The 21711-nt window shown below is 41.6% G+C and overlaps 1 protein-coding gene across 1 annotated transcript in view; it reads right to left on the reverse strand.

The window, feature by feature from the left end:
• Nucleotides 1-1701: 1701 nt before the first annotated feature.
• Nucleotides 1702-21711, reverse strand: part of LOC109935390 (solute carrier organic anion transporter family member 1C1-like) — a 58673-nt gene continuing 38663 nt past the window's right edge. The window contains exons 10-14 of the mRNA XM_020534025.2: nt 14937-15102; nt 13648-13826; nt 10133-10197; nt 4861-4978; nt 1702-2470 (exon numbers count right to left, since the gene is read on the reverse strand). Of these exons, the coding sequence (XP_020389614.2) occupies nt 2269-2470; nt 4861-4978; nt 10133-10197; nt 13648-13826; nt 14937-15102 (730 nt within the window). The 3' untranslated portion in view covers nt 1702-2268. The remainder of the gene's footprint in view (nt 2471-4860; nt 4979-10132; nt 10198-13647; nt 13827-14936; nt 15103-21711) is intronic.

The following is a 21711-nucleotide window of genomic DNA, read 5'->3' on the forward strand; positions in this document are numbered from 1 at the left end:
TGCCGATCCTAAGAAGCTTCTGTGACTTTCTGGATTCTGTATCCATGGCTGCCCTTTGTCTCTTGAACTATCATAATTTTAGGATTCAGATTCTAGTGATGCTAACTCTTCTACTCATGCCTCATTGGCTTTAGTTAATAATTTATTCAGCTGCTGATGTGCTGATTGATTGAATCCTGCTTTGTATCTATTCCACTCAAGCAGCCTGCACTAAGATGGGAGTTTTATAGCCCAACTCCAGGGATGGGTTTGGAGGCTGGCTGGAGCTGGAGGTCTTGCCCAGCCCTTTCCTGACATCCCCAGTTTTCCATAATATAGTGAGCAGGTAAGACATTAGTTAACTTAGCTGCCGTGATGCCTTTAGTGACAACTAGTAGATGTTTAAGGGTCTGTTTATGGCTCTGCCACAATACTGTGTGTGGTCAAGGAGATTGGAATGAAGGAAACCAGTCCACAACTTCACACCTCCTGTCCCTCAGGTGAAAAGACAAGTGAGAAGTAGGTGTAGCTCCTTTGGTTGGGGAGGAAAGGTGGGGGTGGGACTGCTATATGCCCATTGGAGGAAACCCTCCCAAATGACTTCCTCCCTGTCCTGAAGAATCAAATCCCCACACTGCTCACGTAGGTCCCCTACATCATAGAACCATAGAATTATTACAGTGCAGAAGGAGGCTAGTCAGCCCATCATGACTGCACTGGTTCTGTTAATTAGTGCCAATCTCTTGCCTTTTCTCCATATCCCTGCACATTATTTATATCCAAATAATCATCAGTGCCCTCTTCAATGCGTCAATTGATCCTGTCTCTACCAGATTTCCAGGCCGTGCATTCCATAGCCTAACTACATGCTGAGTAAAATAAGTTTTTTCTCACATTACTCTTACTTCATTTTGCACATCAATTTAAATCCATGTCCTCTCCCTCCTTTTTGTTTTTTATAAATGGGAACAGCAATACCCCATATACTCTGTCCAACCTGCTCATAATTTTGAAAACCTCCATCAAATCTCCTCTCTTACTTCTTCTCTCCAAGGATTACAGTCCCAAGTTCTTCAATCTATCCTCAGATCTGGAGTTTCTCATTCCTGAAACCATGCTTGTAGACGGTCCCTGTTGCCTCCTGAAAAGCCCTCTGCAGCCGTGGATCATTTCCCCTGGGCTGATTGTGGTGCCAAGCATCAGTCAAACTCTGGTACTGATGGGTCCGCACAGCTGGTGGTCAGCCATATTGTCTGGCATCTCTTGAGGACAGGAATTCCATTACCTGAGGGGTGGAAATCCTATGATTACCTCATGTAGGCCGCACCAGTGTACTATCGCTGAGGGGCAGCCATTTTTTGCCATCAGTCAGCCCACGACCGACCTTTCTACACAGTGTGAGTGGAATTGAGCCACCTGTAAAATCCAGCCCTGTGTATATAGCAGCATCTAGTTAGTTTTACACTTCCTTTCTCTGTGTTTCCACTGCAGTCCCTTCTGAACAATGATCATACATCAAGATGGTAACCTGTTAACATTAGTCACTGCCATGTAGGATTGAGATTTTTAGAATTCCACCTTCTCTCTTTCTGCTTTCTCTTTCATCTGATACATTTTAAAAAAATTATTAATTAATTTGATTTAAATGTTAAAATATAGTTAGAAATAAATCACACAAAAAATGTCCATCACACAGCACAAATTCAACCTTTGTTACCATTCAATCTGGGCACTTTGAGGGAAAGAGATAATCAGATAGAGGATGTCTTTACTTACTAAGTTAGCCAAAGTGCGTTTACCAGCTCTATAAATTAAACATTAACCCAGTGTGCTAGTTAATCTGAGGGTATGTTGATCCAGTCTGACAGCCAATCATGTAGTGTGTTGATTCAGTCTGACAGCTAATCACAGGGTGCGTTAATCCAGTATGCCAGCCAATCAGAGGGTTTGTCCATTCACTGTACCAGCTGAGGAGATAGTCCACTAATTGTCAGTAGCAGCAAATACAGCTTTACAGACACTGTTTCCAAGTCAGAATTTTACAGACTAACTGAAACGTTTCTCACAGATAACTATTTGGAACAGCTCATTGACTTAATTTTACAGTTAAACAGGCCCATTGCAGAGCTTGGCGCAACAGGAATGTGAGAAGATCAGGATGGCCATCCACTGATCTTATGCACTTTCTGGGAGGTGCTAACATTTAAATATTACCCCTCACATAAAATTAATATGGAACTTTTCAAGCCTTCTCTTTCTCCATACAGTCCAGGTGTCGGGTGAGTGAATTCATTCAGGATTTACTGCATTCATCGAGAGGTCACAGCCAGTGCGATCATTATCTTCATTCACGGCGTCCAGTTCTGTACATTCATTGTCAAATGCTTTTTCATCTTTTAATGCAAAACGCTTCTTCACTTGCAGGTAAAAAGGAATAAAAAGAGCAAAACAGAATACTCCAAATCCTGCAGGCACTCCAAGGTAGGCATACCTGCAAACATGGAAGGATATGAGAGAGAATTTAAACATGTTATTTCCTGGTAACTGCTTTTCCCAATACCGCAAGAAACTACAGAGAGTTGTGAACACAGCCCAGTTCATCGCGCAAACCAGCCTTCCATCCATTGACTCCATCTACACTTGCCTCGAGAAAGCAACCAACATAATCAAAGCCCCCTCCCACCCCAGTTATACTCTCTTCCGCTCAATATGCGTACAAATCGATTTGAGAACAGCTTCTTCCCCACTGTTATCAGACTTTTGAACAGACTTCTCAAATGTCAATTCTGATCTCCCTTTCTCTGCTCCTTCTCTGTGGCTGTAACATTGTACTCTGCACCCTGTTCTGCTACTCTGATGCACTTTGTATGGCACGACCTATCTGTTGCAAAACAACACTTTTCACTATATCTCAGTATATGTGACAACAATAAATCAATCAATCAATCATCTACTCCTTGGAAGGTTAAAAGAACTCAAATTGACATTTTAAGGTGAGACACGAAAGCAATGTCCTATACACATAACACACTCCAGTCGATTATCCCCAGCTGCCTTGCAGCTTAGTGAACAACAGGATCCTCTGAGAATACTATCAGACAGTTTTTGGGGATATCCTTGACCACCCTTCATGACCGGAATCGACCTGAATTTGGTGGGAAATAAGATAAAGGCAACGATGAGTCATCTTCTTGATGCACTGGTGTAAGGTCATATGTAGTGATGTTGGAAAGAGAATTCCAGGAAATTCCAGGCAATATAGTTCTAGCTCAGGATGGCATGTAGCTTGGAGGGGTACTTACCATTGGTGGTGACATTCCCATGCATCTGATGCTTTTGGCTTTCTAGGAGGTAGAGGTCATGGGTTTGGAAGGTGCTGTTGAAGGAGACTTGGTGAGTTGCTCTAGTGCGTCTTCTAGATCATGCAAACGGCTGCCATTGTATGCCAAGTGTGGCGGGAGAGAATGTTTAAAATGGTGAATGGAGTGCATATCAAATTGGTTATACTGTCCTGGGTGATGTTAGGCTACTTGAGAATTCCTGGAGCTACACTCATCCTGGCAAGGAACAGTATTCCATCATACTCCTGATTTGTGATTGTCGAAAATGTGGACAGGCTTCATTGAGTCAAGTGTTGAGTTGATCACTACAGAATTCCCATCTTTTGACCTGCTCCTGCAGCCACTGTATTTATAGGTGAGGTCCATTTAAGTTTCTGGTCAATGATAATCCCCAGACTGTTGATGGTGCTGGATTCTGTAATGGTAATGCCTCTGATCAGTTGGTTGGGGTTTTGCCCTGTTGGAGATGGTCATCACCCAGAACTTATGTGACGTGAATGTTAAAATTGTGTTATCGAGGACTAAGTCACCTGGGCCCAGAGAGAATAGCTCCTTCACCAGGTCAGTAAGTGAGAGTTCAGATAAGGAGGGAGCTGCAGTCAATTTACAATTTACCCTTGATCTTAGCAAAACAATGTGGAAATGCATTCAAAATTTATGGATTATACCAAGATCCCATGAACACAAAAGCCTTGACAGCCCAGCTCCAATCTTCACATCCAGTTGTCATAATGAAAACTGTAAACTAGCCCCAAAATACTTTCATGTCCATGGTCAAAGCAGTTACTGTTCAGCACTGATTCTGCCAGGATACCCTGAGCCTGTAGGAGGTGTCCACACTAATGTGAGGCTTGTAGGCACATCCGACTGTACCTGAAACATCCTACCACCCTTGCAGTGGAATTCTAATATTCAAGGGTTGGATGTCCACCCTCCCCACTCCTACCCAATGCCCACTCGTCCCACTGAAACACACCTCTCCATTCACAGAAATGAATTCTATCTTGATAGTAACCGTTTCCTTCAGAAAGGAGTGGGGGTTTGGGGGTGCTGACATAGAACCACTCACACTAGTCAACTCTACCTGCACTGCCCTGTAATCAGCTTGCTTCATCTGCTGGCCATCTCCAGTTTCATGCTGGATCCTGCAGAAACTGAGGGAGTGAGAATTCCCGGTGTAAAATGCGCCAAGCTCTTCAAAATTGCGCCACACATGCTGTTTCTTGAGTCGCCTACCAGACTCAGGAAGAGCTCCCAGAATGAATTGGGACTGAGCATCTTTCAGCTCTGCACCTAATTTCACCTGGAGTACATGAATGGTCAGATGAACTCAACAGCTGCTTTCGGAGCGAAGAAAGCTACCACAGTGATCGGGGCCATTGTCGAAGCTTCATCATATTGCGACACTGACACGAAATTCTTGTGAGGTTTAGTTTCAATGGACTGTGGCTGCACTGGTAACTCAGAGAACAGTGTACCAATTAGCTGCATTGCTGCCATTATTTTCAGTACAACAGGCAATCCGGAAGTAGCAACAAACCTGAAAGCATCTGTGTCATACATCCTGCAAGCCCCTCGCCTCCCACAACTGTTGGTTCCCCATTTCAGACACGTTGTGTCTATCAAAGCTCCAAAGTAAATAGGAGCAGGAATTCCAGCTGGAACAAAAGGAAAAGGACACAATGTTGGAAAGACATTGTGAATAACATTCTGAACAATAGCAAAAACTGGCATTTATACAGCACCTTTAATATCAGTAAAATGTATCAGAGGAATGTGATGAGGTCTCAGAATTGACTTAAGTTTTTGGTGCAAGTGGGAATTCTACGAAGAGGGAGAAGGATATGTCGCTATTGGTGCATTTTTTGTCAGTCTCCCAAAATTGGTGAGCGTTCAAGGTTTTAATTTGAGCAATTAGTGATTGGCTGGTGAATTTTTAAGGTTTTATCCTTCTAAATGCAGGCAGTAGTTTAAAGAGGAACAAAAACAGAAGTTGCTGGAAAAGCTCAGCAGGTCTGGCAGCATCAGTGAAGAAAAAAAAATCAAACTTAACGTTTCGGGGTCTGGTGACACAAAACATTAACTCTGATTTTTTCTTCACAGATGCTACCAGACCTGCTGAGCTTTTCCAGCAACTTCTGTTTATGTTCCTGATTTATAGCATCTGCAGTTCTTTTGTTTTTTTTCAGTAGTTTAAAGAGGTCTTGGGATGATATAAGTATTGTAGCATATCTATAGCTTAATTAGTTAAACTACCTACTCTAACTTCGAGATGACTGTTGAGTAATACTTCTAAACTTGAAATCCAATTGGACAAATTAAGCACAATTACAAGTGCAGGGTTGGTGATGTGTTGCTGCTGTAGCATATGGGTGCTGCTGGACACCAAAGTGATCCACACCAGCTACATTTACAGCAAGTGTCTGCAGCTTGAGGAAATTCAGTCCAACATTGATGAGCTGAAGTCTGAGTTTCAGACACTGCAATGCATCAGAGAGGGGACAAGGTGACTGGACCTTTGCTTCATGAGGCAGTCACGTTCTTTAGGCTAGGTATTTCAGATTTTCTTTATGGTCAGGGGCAGAAGGGTTTGGCTATGAGTGAAGCTGGCATGGTATCCAGAAGATAGCAATAGGGATGGGCATTAGCCCTTGCAACTGTCCATCAGGTTCAAGTACTTTTGCAACTTGTCTGGACGAGAGCAGGGACTGCAGGGAGGATGAGCAAACTGACTATTATACCATTGAGCAAGAAGCCATTCAAGTGGACAATAGAGGACAGCATGTAGAGTCGTAGAATTATGTAGTGTAGAAACAGGTCCTTTTGCTCACCATATCTATGGCGACCAACAAACCCCAAACTATACTAATCCCATTTACCTGTCCATAGTTTACTATGCCCTGGCATTTTAAGTGCTCATCCAAATGCATCTTAAAAGTTGCAAGAGTACCTGCCTCCACCACGTCTCAGGCAGCACCTTCCATACATCTACAACCCTCTGGGTGAAAACAAAATTCCTCTGATCTCTTCTCAACCAGTTACTCCTCACCTTAAAGTTATGTCCTCTGGGATTTAGAGGATTCTCTGCAACTGAGAATGTGAGTTCCAAAGGCCTGCCTGCCCTGTGTCAGGATCAAGGACAGTTCCTCATAGCTGGGAGGAACTTAAAAGGAAAGTCCTCAGTTGTCATGGTCCATGTGAGCATGTGACATAAGTAGCACTAAGAAAGAGGCTCTATTGATGGAGGTGAGCAACTGGAGATTTAATTAGAAAGCAAAAACACAAAAGTAATAATCTCTGAGCCATGAGCAAATTGGTGTGAAACAAATCAGATCAGATGGTTGAAGGAATGGCTCAAAGACTGAAGTGGGAGAAGTGAGTTTTGATTCATGAGGCACTGGTATCAGTCTAGTGAAAGGAGAGAGTTCTACCCACTGGGGCAGCTGTTACCTGAACTATGCTGGGTTCAATTTATTGACAAATTGTATAATATAGGGCAATGGAGAGAGTTAAACTGAATAGTGTGGGGAGTGGGGGAAGGGTTCACATGAGGAGAGATTTTTAAGTGTGAAAGAGAAAGGACAGGGTACTATGGCAGGGCCGTCATACCAGTCATGAAAACCAGAATGTGATAGGTAGGCATTGAACAAACAAATGTAAAAGCTAGAACAAAAACAGAAGTTGCTGGCGAAGCTCAGCAGGTCTGGCAGCATCTGTGAAGAGAAAGTCAGAGTTAACGTTTCGTGTCCTTCCTCAGAATGTTCAGAGGCTGAGAAAAGGCTGCAGTCAGATCAGCATCAACTGGTGAAACAGATTTGATGAACCAAGTTACACACTCATGCTCTTATTTCTTATGATGGTGAGTTAGCAAGTTCTGAGGAAGGGTCACCGGAGCCAAAATGTTAACTCTGATTTTGTCTTCAAAGATGCTGCCAGGCCTGCTGAGCTTTTCCAGCAACTTCTGCTTTTGTTCCTGATTTACAGCATCCGCAGTTCTTTTGGTTTTTATAAAAGCAAGAGGTCTTGCTACTGCTACAGAACATTATTGAAACTACACCTATAATACTATGTGATCTCTTTAGCGGGCATATAATTGCATTGGAAATGGTTCAGTGTAGGTTGACTAGGCTGACCCTTGAGATTAGGAGATTGCCTTGAGAAAAAGCATGAGCGGACTAGGCCTATACGCATTGGAATTTAGAAAAAAAACTCATTTAACCAGCTGATATCCTGAGGGAGCTTGACTGGGTAAATGCTGGGAAGATGTTTCATTTTGTTGGCAAATCTAGAAGTAGGAGGCTCAGTTTCAAAATCAGGAGTCTCCCATTTTAAGACTGAAATGAGAACCAGTGGAGGCACTGAATACATTTATGGATAAGGTAGAGAGATTTTGATTGACAGGGGAGTTAAGTGTTACAGGGAATTGCAAGAAAGTTGAGGAAAGGCCACAATCAGATCAGCATCGACTGGTGAAACAGATTTGATGAACCGAGTGGCCCACTCCTACTCTTATTTCTTATGATGTTACAGTGAGTTAGCAGACCATAATTTATTCTAAGTCAGAGCCATTTCAGAAGGATATCCAGAGCTAAACAGTTAGAATCATAGAATCCTTACAATGTGGAAGCAGGCCATTCAGCCCAAAAAGTCCACATCAACTCTCCCAACTGCATCCCACCTCTATCCTATCCCGCAATCCTGCATTTCCCAAAGCTAATCCACACGTCTGCACATCCCTGGACACTACGGATAATTTAGCATGGCCAACCCGCCCTAACCTGCACATCTTTGGACTGTGGGAGGAAACCGTGCCACCCAGGGTTTAATGATTTTCTTAAATGAGGAGTAGGATTTGGAAATAAAATTTCAGAGGTCAGCGCAGTGACAGCTGATAGAGGTGGGCGTAGGAAGGAAAGTAGAAGTATTGAAACATAGGAAGTTATTCAGGCCCTCAAGACTGTCACACAGTAGAAATAGAGGATGCAAGAAAAGGTCAGAATTGCAGAAGCTTATTTTATTCAGAGTACTGCAGGGTTGGAGGAGCTCACAGAGGTCTCAAATGGGGAGGCCATTACATTGAAAGCTAAATTGAGAATTTTAAATCAAGGTGTTGCCCTATTGGAAATGAATGCTGTTTCGTGAGCAATGAGGTGATGGGTAAATGGGCTACATTTGAGAAGAACTTAAAACATCCACAATGCTCAGATGTTTCCTCTTGTAGGAGAATTTAGAACTTGGGGCCATAGTTTAAAAGTAAGGGAGGGCATTTTAAGACAGAGATGAAGAAACATCTTTCTCTCAGAGGGTTGACAGCCTTGAAATTTCCTTCCTCAAAAGGCAGAATCTTTAAATATTTTGAAGCCAGAGGTAGATCGATTCTTGATTATCAAGGGCATAAAGGATTATTAGGGGATATGCAGGAATGTAGAAGTAAGGTTAAAATCTGATCAGCCATGTTCTTAGTGAATAGTGGGGCAGGCTCGAAGGGCCTATTCTTGTTCCATGTTTGTATTTTTGTAAAGGCTAGCAAACTTGTTGTTCTTACAATAAAATGCATAAAGCACATGAGTTGATCATCCATGTTCCCAATGTGGCTGTTTTTCCACCTCAGGTATCATGGGGCCAAATATTATCTGAATTAACTTAACTTCATGTTACCCCTTTATCTCTTTTCTGATCATGAACTCCAATAATTCACAAATTGTCTCTGGAAATACTTTACTCTGTGTACGTAATAGCAAGTGTGCCAGAGTTGAGAATATTTCACATGCCCCCATCATGGTCTGATCAGATATCTGAAGCATCTGAAGTTCATAGAGTCCTTCATTATGATCGCTAAACATCACACATGTAGATGACTATTTCATCTACTCATTATTTCTCATGAAAGCACAAGGAACAAAAAAAAACAACTGTATCCTAATACTAGTGGAAATCTTCATAAATCTTCACAATGCCAGAAATTATTTTAGTTTTTTTGCTGCACTTAGGTGTGAAATTGTAAAGCCCTGACTTTGACCTAACCCATTAGGTATGAATAGTCCTAATCGAATGCCCATTTTCACAGCTACAGCATTTATTTACTTAGCACCTTTAATGTAATAAAATGTTTCAAGGTACTTCACAGATCTATTATAAATCAAAGTATCACACCAAACCACGTGAGGAGATATTAGGTCAGATGACCAAAAGCTTGAAGAGGTAGGTTTTATGTCATGTCTTAAAAGAGGCATATGATGTAGAGAAGCAGAAAAGGTGTTGGAAAGATATTTCAGAGCATAAGGAGTATCCATTGAAGGTGCCACCACCAGAGACAAAGCAATTAAAACTGGGGCTGTTCAGAATTGAGGGAGCATAGATATCTCTCAGGATTGTGGTGGTTAGAGGTATTGCAGCAATGTTGTAAAGAGTTAAGTTTGAAAACTGGGATGAAAATTTTAAGAACAGATCTTGCTTGAATGGGATCAGCATGGGTCAGCAAGTGCAGTATTCTGATAAATGACGAATACTTAGCTGAGTTTAATAAATGGATGACCTCAAGCTTACAGAGGTCAGAATGAGTGAGACCACTGTGAAGGGCGTTAGAATAGTCCAGCAATATCATGGCATGAATGAGGGTTTCAGCAACTGAGATGGAGTGAAGTCAGATGAAATTGCAGAGATTTAGTAAATGATTGACTTCAATAGAGTATAAAATTGTACAAATCAGGTACAATATAATGATGTCCTTGCTGGATGGATTAGATTACAACCGGGGCTAAGTTGCTGCAAAAAATAACAATTCAAAATGCAGTTAAACTGACAAAACTCACCAAACATTCTTATAATCAAGCAGTAAATGCCTATTGCCAGCGGTTTCAGCTCTGTATCAATGGTCCTGGTGGAAGTAACAGACCAATTTAAATTGGCATACAGACAATGAAACACTGCCTAAACTCTCCAGAAATGTTATTCAGTTTGGATAGGGTAGATGAAGTAACATAGGGAGAAGGCTTGTATGGAGCATGACGCAGGCATAAACAATTTGGGCTGAGTGGCCGGTTTCTATGTAACCGTGGCTTCTCATTACTGAAAAATGTTGCTATCAAGGGTTGAAACTATTATGCTTTTAGTTCCTCCTCAATGCAAAAGCAACTCACTGAACCAACGGCTTTGGTAACAACTAAACAACATTTTATCCCAGGGCTCAAGAATGGTGTTTTCACACCTTTTTTTGTGACAAATCATTCCATTAGCTTACAAGATTGCTAAATATTTTGGGGCGTGTGTTAATTTCTAATTAGCAATAAAACACACTAGCTCTGAGTTTCTACCTCTGAGTCTGAAGGTTGCAAATGCAAAATCTAGGCTGGCACCCCAGTGCAATACTGAGGGAGCTCTATGTTATCAGTTGTGCTGTCCTTTGATTGACATGCAAAATCAGTGCTGCTCCTGAGCTCGCATAAGGATGTAAATGATGTTGATATTATTTGAAAAATATTTGAAGAAGAGTAGGGGGACTCTCCAGGGTGGCTGGACAATATTTATCCCTTAAAGCACTGACAAATGACCAATTAATGTTTATCATTAAGGAACTGCATTGTGTCCAAATTGGCTGCTGCATTTACTATATTATAAAAGTGTCACTCACTGAAAGCACTTCAGTGACTATAAAGTGAAATGCACTTTCTAACATGATATGGAATTGCAAGCTTATTTTTAATATTACACAGTATCTGTTTTCATTTCAACAGGGTTTGGGGTGTTCTGATAAAAACAGCTTTCCTTATCAATGCTTAATTGAGGAAAACTGTATCTTTTGAACAGAATTCTGGAAAACAGACAGAGAACAAGTTAAGACTGTAAGATCATTTACACATCTATCACTTCACAAATGTGCACACTTTGCTGTTGAATTTAAGTCCATAGTTTTTAAAAGCTATTTGAGAGAATTACTGTCAAAAGTAGAACGTATAGTATTTTTCGCCCTGGATCCATTACTCAGCAGTCCACACACACACTCACAAACACGCACGCACACGCGCACGCACACACACACACGCACACACGCTCTCTCACACACATACAGACACATTCACACACATTCTCACACACACATAGACAGACACGCACACACACTCTCTCACACCCACACCCACACACATATTCACACACAGACAGACAGATAGACACACACATTCTCACACATACACATAGACAGGCATGCACACACATACACACACACACACACACACACACACACAGACACACACACACACACACACTGACACACACACAGAGATACCCACACAGATATACTGTCTCACACACACACACACACTCACACACAGTTACAAATACACACACAGACTCTCTCACACACACACTCTCACACACTCTCAGATATACACACAGTCACACACAGACACACACATGTGCACACACAGAAACAAATATACATATGCATGCACACACACACACACACAGACTCAGACTCACATACACAGATGCAGCCACACACACACACACACACACACAAACACACATGTAGACGCACAGACACACAAACACACACACACATTTAATATGTTAATGTATCTGATCTTCAGATTTGAATTCTCATGTATAATTACTCATTAACCCAAACACAATTAGGGATGGACAATAAATACTAGCCAAGTCGACAATGCCTACATCCCATGAATGAATGAAAAAAAAGCCAAAGTCAGGAACCTGTAAATACCACACTTCAAAGTTCTTAAATTATGCCACACCACTCAATTACCATAATTACAGTGGAGAAATTTTCTAAATTAGTATTTATGCTGTATAATGCTTGATCATTTTGAGTGTCTAACTCAGGTAAGTGCAGAATCGTTAATCATTCAATTAATATAATTACAATTATATCATGGATGATCCAACATGTAATTAAATCAGCTTTATTTAGACTTTGTTGCCTCCTATAAATGATAGAATTACTACAATAACAACTTAAATGAACAAAATATAATTTCTTCATTTGCACAAGGATCCATCTTGCAGCTGAATACTTTTTGAATGCTATGATGGTCATCATTATGACAGCACGATAATTATACTGAATAATGCAAACCTCTTAAAATCTTCAATCTCTTCAATCAAGCCATCCCTCCCCCACCCCGACTACTGATGTCCTGACTTGCTTCTGTTTTTCATTTTCTTATCTGTAAAACAATTTTGGAAAGCTCTGTGCCTCAAAGGTACCATCTCTCCACATTAAGACACAAGTGGCCCAGAATTTCACATATGCATTGGAGCTAACACACTATCAAAACAGTCAAGATTTCCCTAAGGACCTGTATTGCAGAACTCCTCAGGGAGTCAGCCAAAATTACACCATCTCCAGCAGTTAGTGAGCCAAGCTAGAGGGACTGCTTTAAGCACATAGGTATCAACTATCAGGAACCTTTACACTTCTAAATCCAACAGTGTCAACTGCAGGTTTGTAGGAGGGTCCAGAAATCGTTCCTTAACATTTTTCTTTACATTTCCAAGTGCAATTGCAACCCTTATCTATCCACAAGGCATATGTGCATTGTATGTGGAGATAGTGGGAACTGCCGATGCTGGAGAATCTGAGACAACAAGGTGTAGAGCTGGATGAACACAGCAGGCCAAGCAGCAGCAGGGGAGCAGGAAAGCTGACATTTCGGGTCTAGGCCCTTATTCTGAAGAAGGGTCTAGACCCAAAACGTCAGCTTTCCTGCTCCTCTGATGCTGCTTGGCGTGCTGTGTTCATCCAGCTCTACACCTTGTTGCCTCTGTGCATTGTATGTGTTTGTTTCCAGATTCAGTCCATTTTAAGACAAAAGTTTAGATTAGTTGATGTTGTGGCTGAGCTACATTGTGAGCTCTCACGAGATTGGATCAATTAATTCAGTTCCAATACAACTAGCAGTTTTCGGAGTAGGTGAATTTTATTTTCCTGATGGATGGAAGGAAGGAACAGCTGAAGCCTATATTGCATCTGTTTTGCATTTTAATAAAAGGTGAAGTCTCAGTTTTCAGTTTCTCACCTTCAAGAGAAACTCCAATGTATTACCAAAGGAGTGCCGCACTCTAGAATGTTTTTGTTTCTTTGACTATGTTTTGTTCATATCATCGAAAATCAGAATATTTGGACATTGTCTCATTGATGTTTGTGGGGTCTTGCTGTGTATAGTTTGGTTCCTGTGTTCCTTCCAATGACAACAGCGACTTCAAAAGCATTTTAATAGCTATAAAGCATATTACAACATCATGGTTCTTCATGAGTCTATTTGTTGCACAATTCAAACTCCAATCACTTATGCAAGAAAATTTTTACCTCATTAGTATCTCAAACTCGGCCATGCCTCCAAAAGAAAGGGTGAAAGATTCGAGAAAGGATACCGCCAAGTAATAGGGAAAGACTTTGTTGCAATCTTCAGTTTTTGGGCACTGTCCCAGAACCACAGAAGAATTGGTAGTTGTCAAACGGGAAATACAACTGCAGTTGTAGAATTCCTGTGTAGAAAAAGCTCACAGTCATGAGGTGTCTGGGAGAAAAGTGCAGACTAGCAGTAAGGATTATGGCTCCATTTTGATATTTGGATTCGCAACACTTCTTGATCAAGATTTCTTAACAGTCTATTTACTTTATGGCTTAAGTTAATTGCTATAACTGATAGTACTGCCTTTGAGTAGGAGTCTTTCCTGATCCAAAGTTGGCAACTTTCAGAAAGTTTATCAGAACATGAATTGGCGTCTGTAAATCAGTTTAACTTTCGACCTGTAATTAATTGATGTATTTTTTTCTGCAACTGCTGGCTGGCATATACCATCGCAGAGAAATAAACTATTGGATCTCCTCCTTACTATTTTTCAATTCAGAAAGCCTCCTGCATGGATTAAATAGAAGATCACTCCTCAGTGTTTATCTTAGTAAACAGTCTATCTTACTAAAGCTGGGGATGTGCTTTGATCAACAAGCACATTTGGTTTTACCTTTTTCAAATGTTGATGCTGCGGTGACAGCCTTCTATCTTATAGAAGTCAACTTATAGAAGCCTTATAAGTTGTCAACTTTGTACTGAGCATGGCCCTACATGGCTCATGAACCCCACCCTGGAATAATGATCTCGGCTGCATTTACTGCAGAGAGGAGGACAGTGGACCGGGGCACTGCATGACTCCCTGCCATCTGTTTTCTCTCAGTTCTCTTCATAGCCAATTGATCTTTGCATTTCTGTTCTCTTCTACCAATGCCTTCCCACATAGTTATCCTCCTGAGGTCACAGCCAACAGCAACAGTGTCCAAATCATCACTGTCAGTGGCCATCATTGTGTATCTCACTTGTATGTATCCTTGTCGTGGAGATGTAGAAACTGTGAACACTGTGATCCAGTGGCCAGTTCACTGTATTTTTGGTATAAGATATTCATCTATCTTTACTTTTCCTTAATATATCAAAATTGAAGACTTGAAATGATTATGTATCACTTTATTCTTGAAAATTACATCTAAGCATTTCCATATTGACCATATTGGGTCCAGTCTCAAACATTATGAAAACTAATCAGTGCTTGGGATGAACCTATGTTTTATCTTATCAGGTGGATAAATGAATTTCTTACCATCTTTAGCCCAGTCCCACGCGATGATTTGCAACCAGCAAGGCAAGGAGAAATGTAAGTTAATGCATTTCCAGCACAGACAGGTTCCCACTGTGAGCTTGAGCACATGCAGTTAGTGTTACACGGGGAGAATAAACTGTGCTCCCTGTACGATCTCTCCATTGCCCTGAAATACAGAAGTACACTAAGTGTGCTAACATAGTCAATGGTCGCTCTAATCCTGATGGAGAAAATATTATTCAAACTCAGTGACTGAAAGAGGAATAAATAAAAATCATCAAAGCTTCTAATCTTTACAGGGACGGGAGGGTCAGGCATTCACTTCCTTGAGCCGACAGTCATAGCAGTCAGCTATTGCATTCTGAAATTTAACGATCCTGACAACCACGTAAGGACATAGGTAAGTGTGATGCTCATGTCCTGAGAGGGTAATGAGGCAGACAGATAGGAGTTAGGATGCCAGCTCGGGTAGTGCAGGGTGTCTACTTGAGTGCTGTAGGGTGTCAGTGTGGGTAGTGTAGGGTGTCAGTGCGGGTAGTGTAGGGTGTCAGTGCGGATAGTGTAGGGTGTCAGTGCGGGTAGTGTAGGGTGTCAGTGCGGGTAGTGTAGGGTATCAGCGCTGGCAGTGTAGGGTGTCAGCGCGGGTAGTGTAGGGTGTCAGCGCGGGTAGTGTAGGGTGTCAGTGTGGGTAGTGTAGGGTGTCAGTGCGGGTAGTGTAGGGTATCAGTGTAGGGTGTCAGTGTAGGGTATCAGTGTAGGGTGTCAGTGTGGGTAGTGTAGGGTGTCAGTGCGGGTAGTGTAGGGTGTCAGTGCGGATAGTGTAGGGTGTCAGCGCGGGTAGTGTAGGGTGTCAGTATGGGTAGTGTAGGGTGTCAGTGCGGATAGTGTAGGGTGTCAGTGCGCATAGTGTAGGGTGTCAGTGCGGGTAGTGTAGGGTGTCAGTATGGGTAGTGTAGGGTATCAGCATGGGTAGTGTAGGGTGTCAGCGCGGGTAGTGTAGGGTGTCAGCGCGGGTAGTGTAGCCGGGCTGGGCGCCAGTCCAGGTGTTGGTAACCTAGCAGCATTCAATCAAAGCATGGCTGATCTATACCTTAACTCCATTTACCAAACTCAGGTTTGTAGACCCTAATACGCCAGGCTCACAAAATCAATCAGTTGCAGTTTGGAAACAAAAACCAAAAGAACTGCGGATGCTATAAATCAGGAACAAAAACAAAAGTTGCTGGAAAAGCTCAGCTGGCCTGACAGCATCTGTGAAGGAGAAAACAGAGTTAACGTTTCGGGTATATAAATTTATAGTATATAAACTGACGTTTTCCCAGCCACCATCAGTTCTGAGGAAGGGTCACCGGACCCAAAGTGTTAACTCTATTTTCTCCTCCACAGATGCTTCCAGACTGGCAGTTTGGAAATATCCTACTTACTAAGGAGTGATGATCACCAATAATCTGTCCTGGTACACCCATGTCAACGCAACAGTCAAGACAGCAAATCAAGATCTCTACATCATCAGGAGGCTAAGGAAATTCAGCATGTCCACACAGACTATTACCAATTTTTGCAGATGTACCACAGAAAGCATTCCATCTGGATGCATTACAGTGTGGTCTGGCAACTGCTCTTCCCAAGACCGTAAGAAATTACAGAGTCGTGAACACAGTCCAGTCCATCACACAAACCAGCCTTCCATCCACTGACCCCATTTAGCACTTCCCATTGCCTTGGGAAAGCAACCAATATAATCAAAGATCTCTCCCACCCTGGTTATACTCTCTTCCACCCTCTTCCATTGGGCAGAAGATATAAAAGTTTGTATACACGCACAATAGATTCAAGAAAATCTCAATCCCCGCCCTTACTAAACTTCCAAATGGACCTCTCAAATTTTAAATTTAATGTTTATCTTACTCTCTGTGCACCTCCTCTGTAGCCGTAACATTGTATTCCTTGCTCTGTTCTATTATCCTAATGCAGTTTGTATGGTATGATCTACCTGTACTGCACACAAATCAAAACTTTTCACTGTCTCTAAGTACATGTAACAATAGTAAATCAAATCAAGCCATAGCTTTCATAGAATCCCTACAATGTGGGAATCAGGCCATTCAGCCCAGAAATCTGAAGAAGGGCCCAGACCCGAAATGTCAACTTTCCTGCTCCTCTGATGCTGCCTGGCCTGCTGTGTTCATCCAGCTCCATACCTTGCTATCTCAGACTCCAGCACTGGCAGTTCCTACCATCTCTGAGTGAGTTTTAACCCTACCTAACCTACACATATTAGGACTGTGGAAGGAAACAGAAGCACCCAGTCTGAACCATGCAGACACGGGGCGAACCTACAAACTCCACCCAGACAGTCGCTTGAGCTGGAATTGAACTCGGGTCCCTGGTGCTCTGTGACAGCATTGCTGACCACTGAGCCTTGCTGCTGCTTTGAAAGGCACAATGTTCCAGATCTCCACTACCCTTGTGTGAATATCAAAATTGGCAAGAACTTGCATTTATATATCATCTTCAATGTAATAACATATGCCAAAATGATTCACATCGCTGTTATTGAAATTTGACATTGAGCCATTTAGGTCATACGAGGCCTGATGACTAAAAAAAACTTGGTCAAAGAATTAAACAGTAAAATAAGCAGGATCACGAGAGGGAGAGAGAGAGGCAGTGAAAGTAAGCCAGGGAATTCCAGACCTTGGAGTCTGAGCAGCAGAAGGCACTATTTTTGTGGTGGAGTGATTGAAACTGGGGATGAGAAAGTGACTAGAATTTGAAAGGTACTGATACTTTGGAGGGTCATAGAGCTGGGAAAAGTTACTGAATAGTCAAGCCAAGATCACAGCAGGATCTAAAAGCAAGGATGAGAATTTTATCATCAAGATATTGCTCAATTGGAAGCTGATGTACATCAGCAAGCATAGAGGTAATGAATGATTGGAACATGGACAAGTTAGAATAAGGGCATTAGGTAAAGTTACCATAGCTCCAGAGGACCATGGGGCTGCTCACTCATTAGGGAAAGATGACTGGTGGTGAGTTTAACCTGAGGACCACCATGCCTGAGGAGCAAGGGTGAGGAAGCGAGATTTTCATGTAACTTCAGCCGGTGCGGGAATGCATATTGGATCATCTCAAATTTATGGAGGAAAGAAGGTGTTGAACATGATTGTGTTGAAATTGTCAAGCCTAGAGGCAATAAAGGCATGGGTGAGGGTCTCAACAGATGTCTTGAGACAGGGAAAAAGTTAGATTTGTGCAGAGTTATGAAATTGGAAACAGGTAGACCCACTGATGATGTGGATATGATTTTGGAAGCTCATTCCAGCATTTAGTATGACACTAAGATTGCAAACAGTCTGGCTCAGCACTGAGCAGAGCGATGGAATCAGAAGCTAGCAAATGCATTTTTTGATGTGGAGGTGCCGGTGTTGGACTGGGGTGGACAAGGTCAGAAATCAGGTTATAGTTTTCAAACAAACCTGTTGGACTATAACCTGGTGTCATGTGATTTCTGACGATGTATTTTCTGACAGCAGCTGAAGACAATGGCTCATTTTTCCCATTACTTAGCTGAAAAATCCTGTTTGTTCAGTATATTTCATGTATTGTAAAGCACTTACTACTAGAGGAAATGGTTTCACCATATTTTCCTTATGAAATTGCTCAATAATATTAAACACCTTAAATCAGTTCTTAATACTCTGTACTCAAGGGAACACAAGCCTAATTTATATAACTCATCCTCATACTTTAAACTTTTAGACCTAGTATCATTTTGCTGGATGTGTGCTGCACTCTCTCAAAGGCTAATACATCCTTCTTGAGATGCAGTGAAGAGAACTAAATCTAGTGAGGTATAAATAGAGCTTTATATAATTGTAGCATCGCTAACATCTCCTTAATTTCCAGCCCCTTTGAAATAAAGGTCAACTTTCCACTGGCCTTTTGAATTATATTTTTGCGTCTGTCTACTAACTTTCAGTGATTAGCAACCTTGCCTCTTCCTGCTCCTCCACAGTTCCTCGCTTGTTACCAAGTAGAAAATGCTGTGATCTGTCTTGCTTAGGTCCAAAATGACCTGAAACTTTGCTGCACTGATCTCCAACTGCCACGCTCACTCAGGTTCTGCCCTGCATTCATAATCTCTCAATGTCTCTTTGCAACTTTCTGCTCCCATCTACATTAGTTACTATGTTGCTTTACTTGTTTTCATCAGTAAACTTAAGTATATGGTTCCCTATTCCTTCATCTATGTCATTTATAAATATAGTGAAAAGCTTCACCATAATTATTCAAAATGTTATTAAAGAATGCAACGCAGCACATGTTTAAATGTCACAGTGGGTGGATCATTAACCTGTTGGCAATTTGAAGATGATGCAGATCTTGATGCTAATGTTGCCTTGTTGCATGCCAGAAGTGCACAGAAATTGAAGAACATTAGTCATGACATGAAATATGATCAGATGATGGAAATCAAATTAGACATCTATATTTAAGTAGTTCTGACAAAGGGCCGAGACCTGAAATGTTAACTTGTCTGTTCTTTCCAATAACTTGATTGTTCCAATTCTTTCCTGACCTGCCTCCCATCACCCACTTCCATTAACATAAGCTCTTGTAAAGTTTTGCAGCCCAAATTCTAACTTGTACCAAGTTCTATTCAGCCAGCACTCCCTCCCCCACACCCATGGTCACTGGTCTACATTACACCCCAGTTAACCAATGCCTCTATTTTAAATCTCTTATTCCTATGCTCAAATTTCTAACCTGGCACTGTCCCTTGACAACTGCTTCTTCCTATTTCTGCAACCAATTTCAAACATACAATTCTCAGTGAGCACTTTCTCTTTCAAATAAAAACCCAAAGAACTGCAGATGCTAGCAATTAGAAACAAAAACAGAAATTGCTGGAAAAGATCAGCAGGTCTGTCAGCATCTGTGGAGAGAAATCAGAACTAACATTTCGTATCAAGTGATACTTCTTTAGAGTTCTGAGTCTGATGCTGCCAGACCTTCAGATGCTGCCAGACCTGCTGAGCTTTTCCAGCAATTTCTGTTTGTGTTTCTGCATTCTTCCAACTCTGACTTTCTTTGCATCCTCCCTCCTGCTCCCACCCCAAGCACAATCCTGGCCACTGCTATCTCTTAGTAGTTATGTATCCAACTGACTAGGGCTTAAGTTCTGGATATCCTTTCCAAAAACCTCTTCACCATATTTTTCAGTCCTGCTGTCCTGATTATACTCACTGATGGAGGAGGCTCTTAACGAAGGTCACAACTTCAACAGCAAGGAGTGTCAGGTGAACTTACATCAGATTGACTTTTTATTCTCTATCCATTGAAATATTGGGATTTGTCCTGAGCGAAGCAAATCTGATATGCCCAACACATGCGTACTCCCAAAGACAAAAACAACCTTTCAGATATATTTTAGACATCTTTAGCTATAGCACCATACGTGCCATTTGTTTCTGATAATGCATCACTATCGAACAAAGGGAGATCTTAAGAAATGACATTCCATGTGTATGGCAGCAGGACCATCAAAACATACTTGAATTACTCAAATAAGCATTCTTAGTAGAAACTTGTATCCTACAGTACTACCAGCTGACGAAGAGAACATTCCTGGAAGTCAATGCATCTCAGAAACAGATAGGAATATGCAATCATGCAAGTGTGGCAAACCAAACGCATTTGTATCCAAAACTCTGTCGCAAGTGCAATCCAAATATTCCAACATTGAGTATTGGTAATCAAATTCATAAGGTTCCACACACTCTTGTTTGGGAAGCAATTCACTGTGGAAGCCAATCACCAATCATTGGAAATTACTTGTTGCAAGTCTACCACTGCACTATTTCTAATAGAGTAAGGGTATGACTTTGACACCTGCTAGAAACCTGGTACTAAAGTCACTGCCAGAGATCATGCTTGGTAGGCAATTTAGGACAAACCTACCAAGCAATCACCTGCCCAGGTTCCCTAAAAAGAGGGACTTCTCAAAGAGCAAAACAGAATGAAGATGGTACACAACTGACATACAAATGCACAGCTGTTTAATTTGGATATAGGAAGGAGGTTAGAGTCAGGAATCCTTTCCAGAGAACCTGGTTACCTGCAGAGATATCTAAACATTTGCAGTGAGTCTAGATATTATGATTTCGCAAAACCTAATGGAGCCACATTGAGGAGAAAATGAAGCTCCACATATGTACAGAACAAAGAGGTGCTTGGACGATGGAAGTGTCGAAGATCATCATGGCAACAACCAACATTACACAAACAAGTTGAGAACAATCAAATGTGAATTCTAGAGCTTTGGATTGGTAAATCATCCACAAGATCCATTAGAATTGTTAAACCACCTACATAGAATCCCTACTGTGTGGAAGCAGGTCCATCGAGTCCATACCAACTCTCTGAAGAGCATCCCATTTAACTCACCCCCTACCCTATCCCTGTAATTCTACATCTTCCATAGCTAATCCACCTAGCCTGCATATCCATAGGGACTATGGGCAATTTTGCATGACCAGTCCACCTAACCTGCACATCTGTGGACTGTGGAGGAAATCCATACAGAAACAGGGATAACGTGCAATATCCACAAAATCACCCAAGGCTGGAATTGAACCCTGGGTCCCTAACACTGCAAGGTAGTAGTACTAACCACCGAGCCACCGAGCCACCTGCATTATACAGATTACACATTATATAAATTCGTAGACTTTTAAACTCAGATTTTATTCTTCTAGTGCTGTGGAAA

Source organism: Rhincodon typus, chromosome 22, assembly GCF_021869965.1.
Source record: "Rhincodon typus isolate 14 chromosome 22, sRhiTyp1.1, whole genome shotgun sequence".
Classification (NCBI taxonomy): Eukaryota; Metazoa; Chordata; class Chondrichthyes; order Orectolobiformes; family Rhincodontidae; genus Rhincodon; species Rhincodon typus.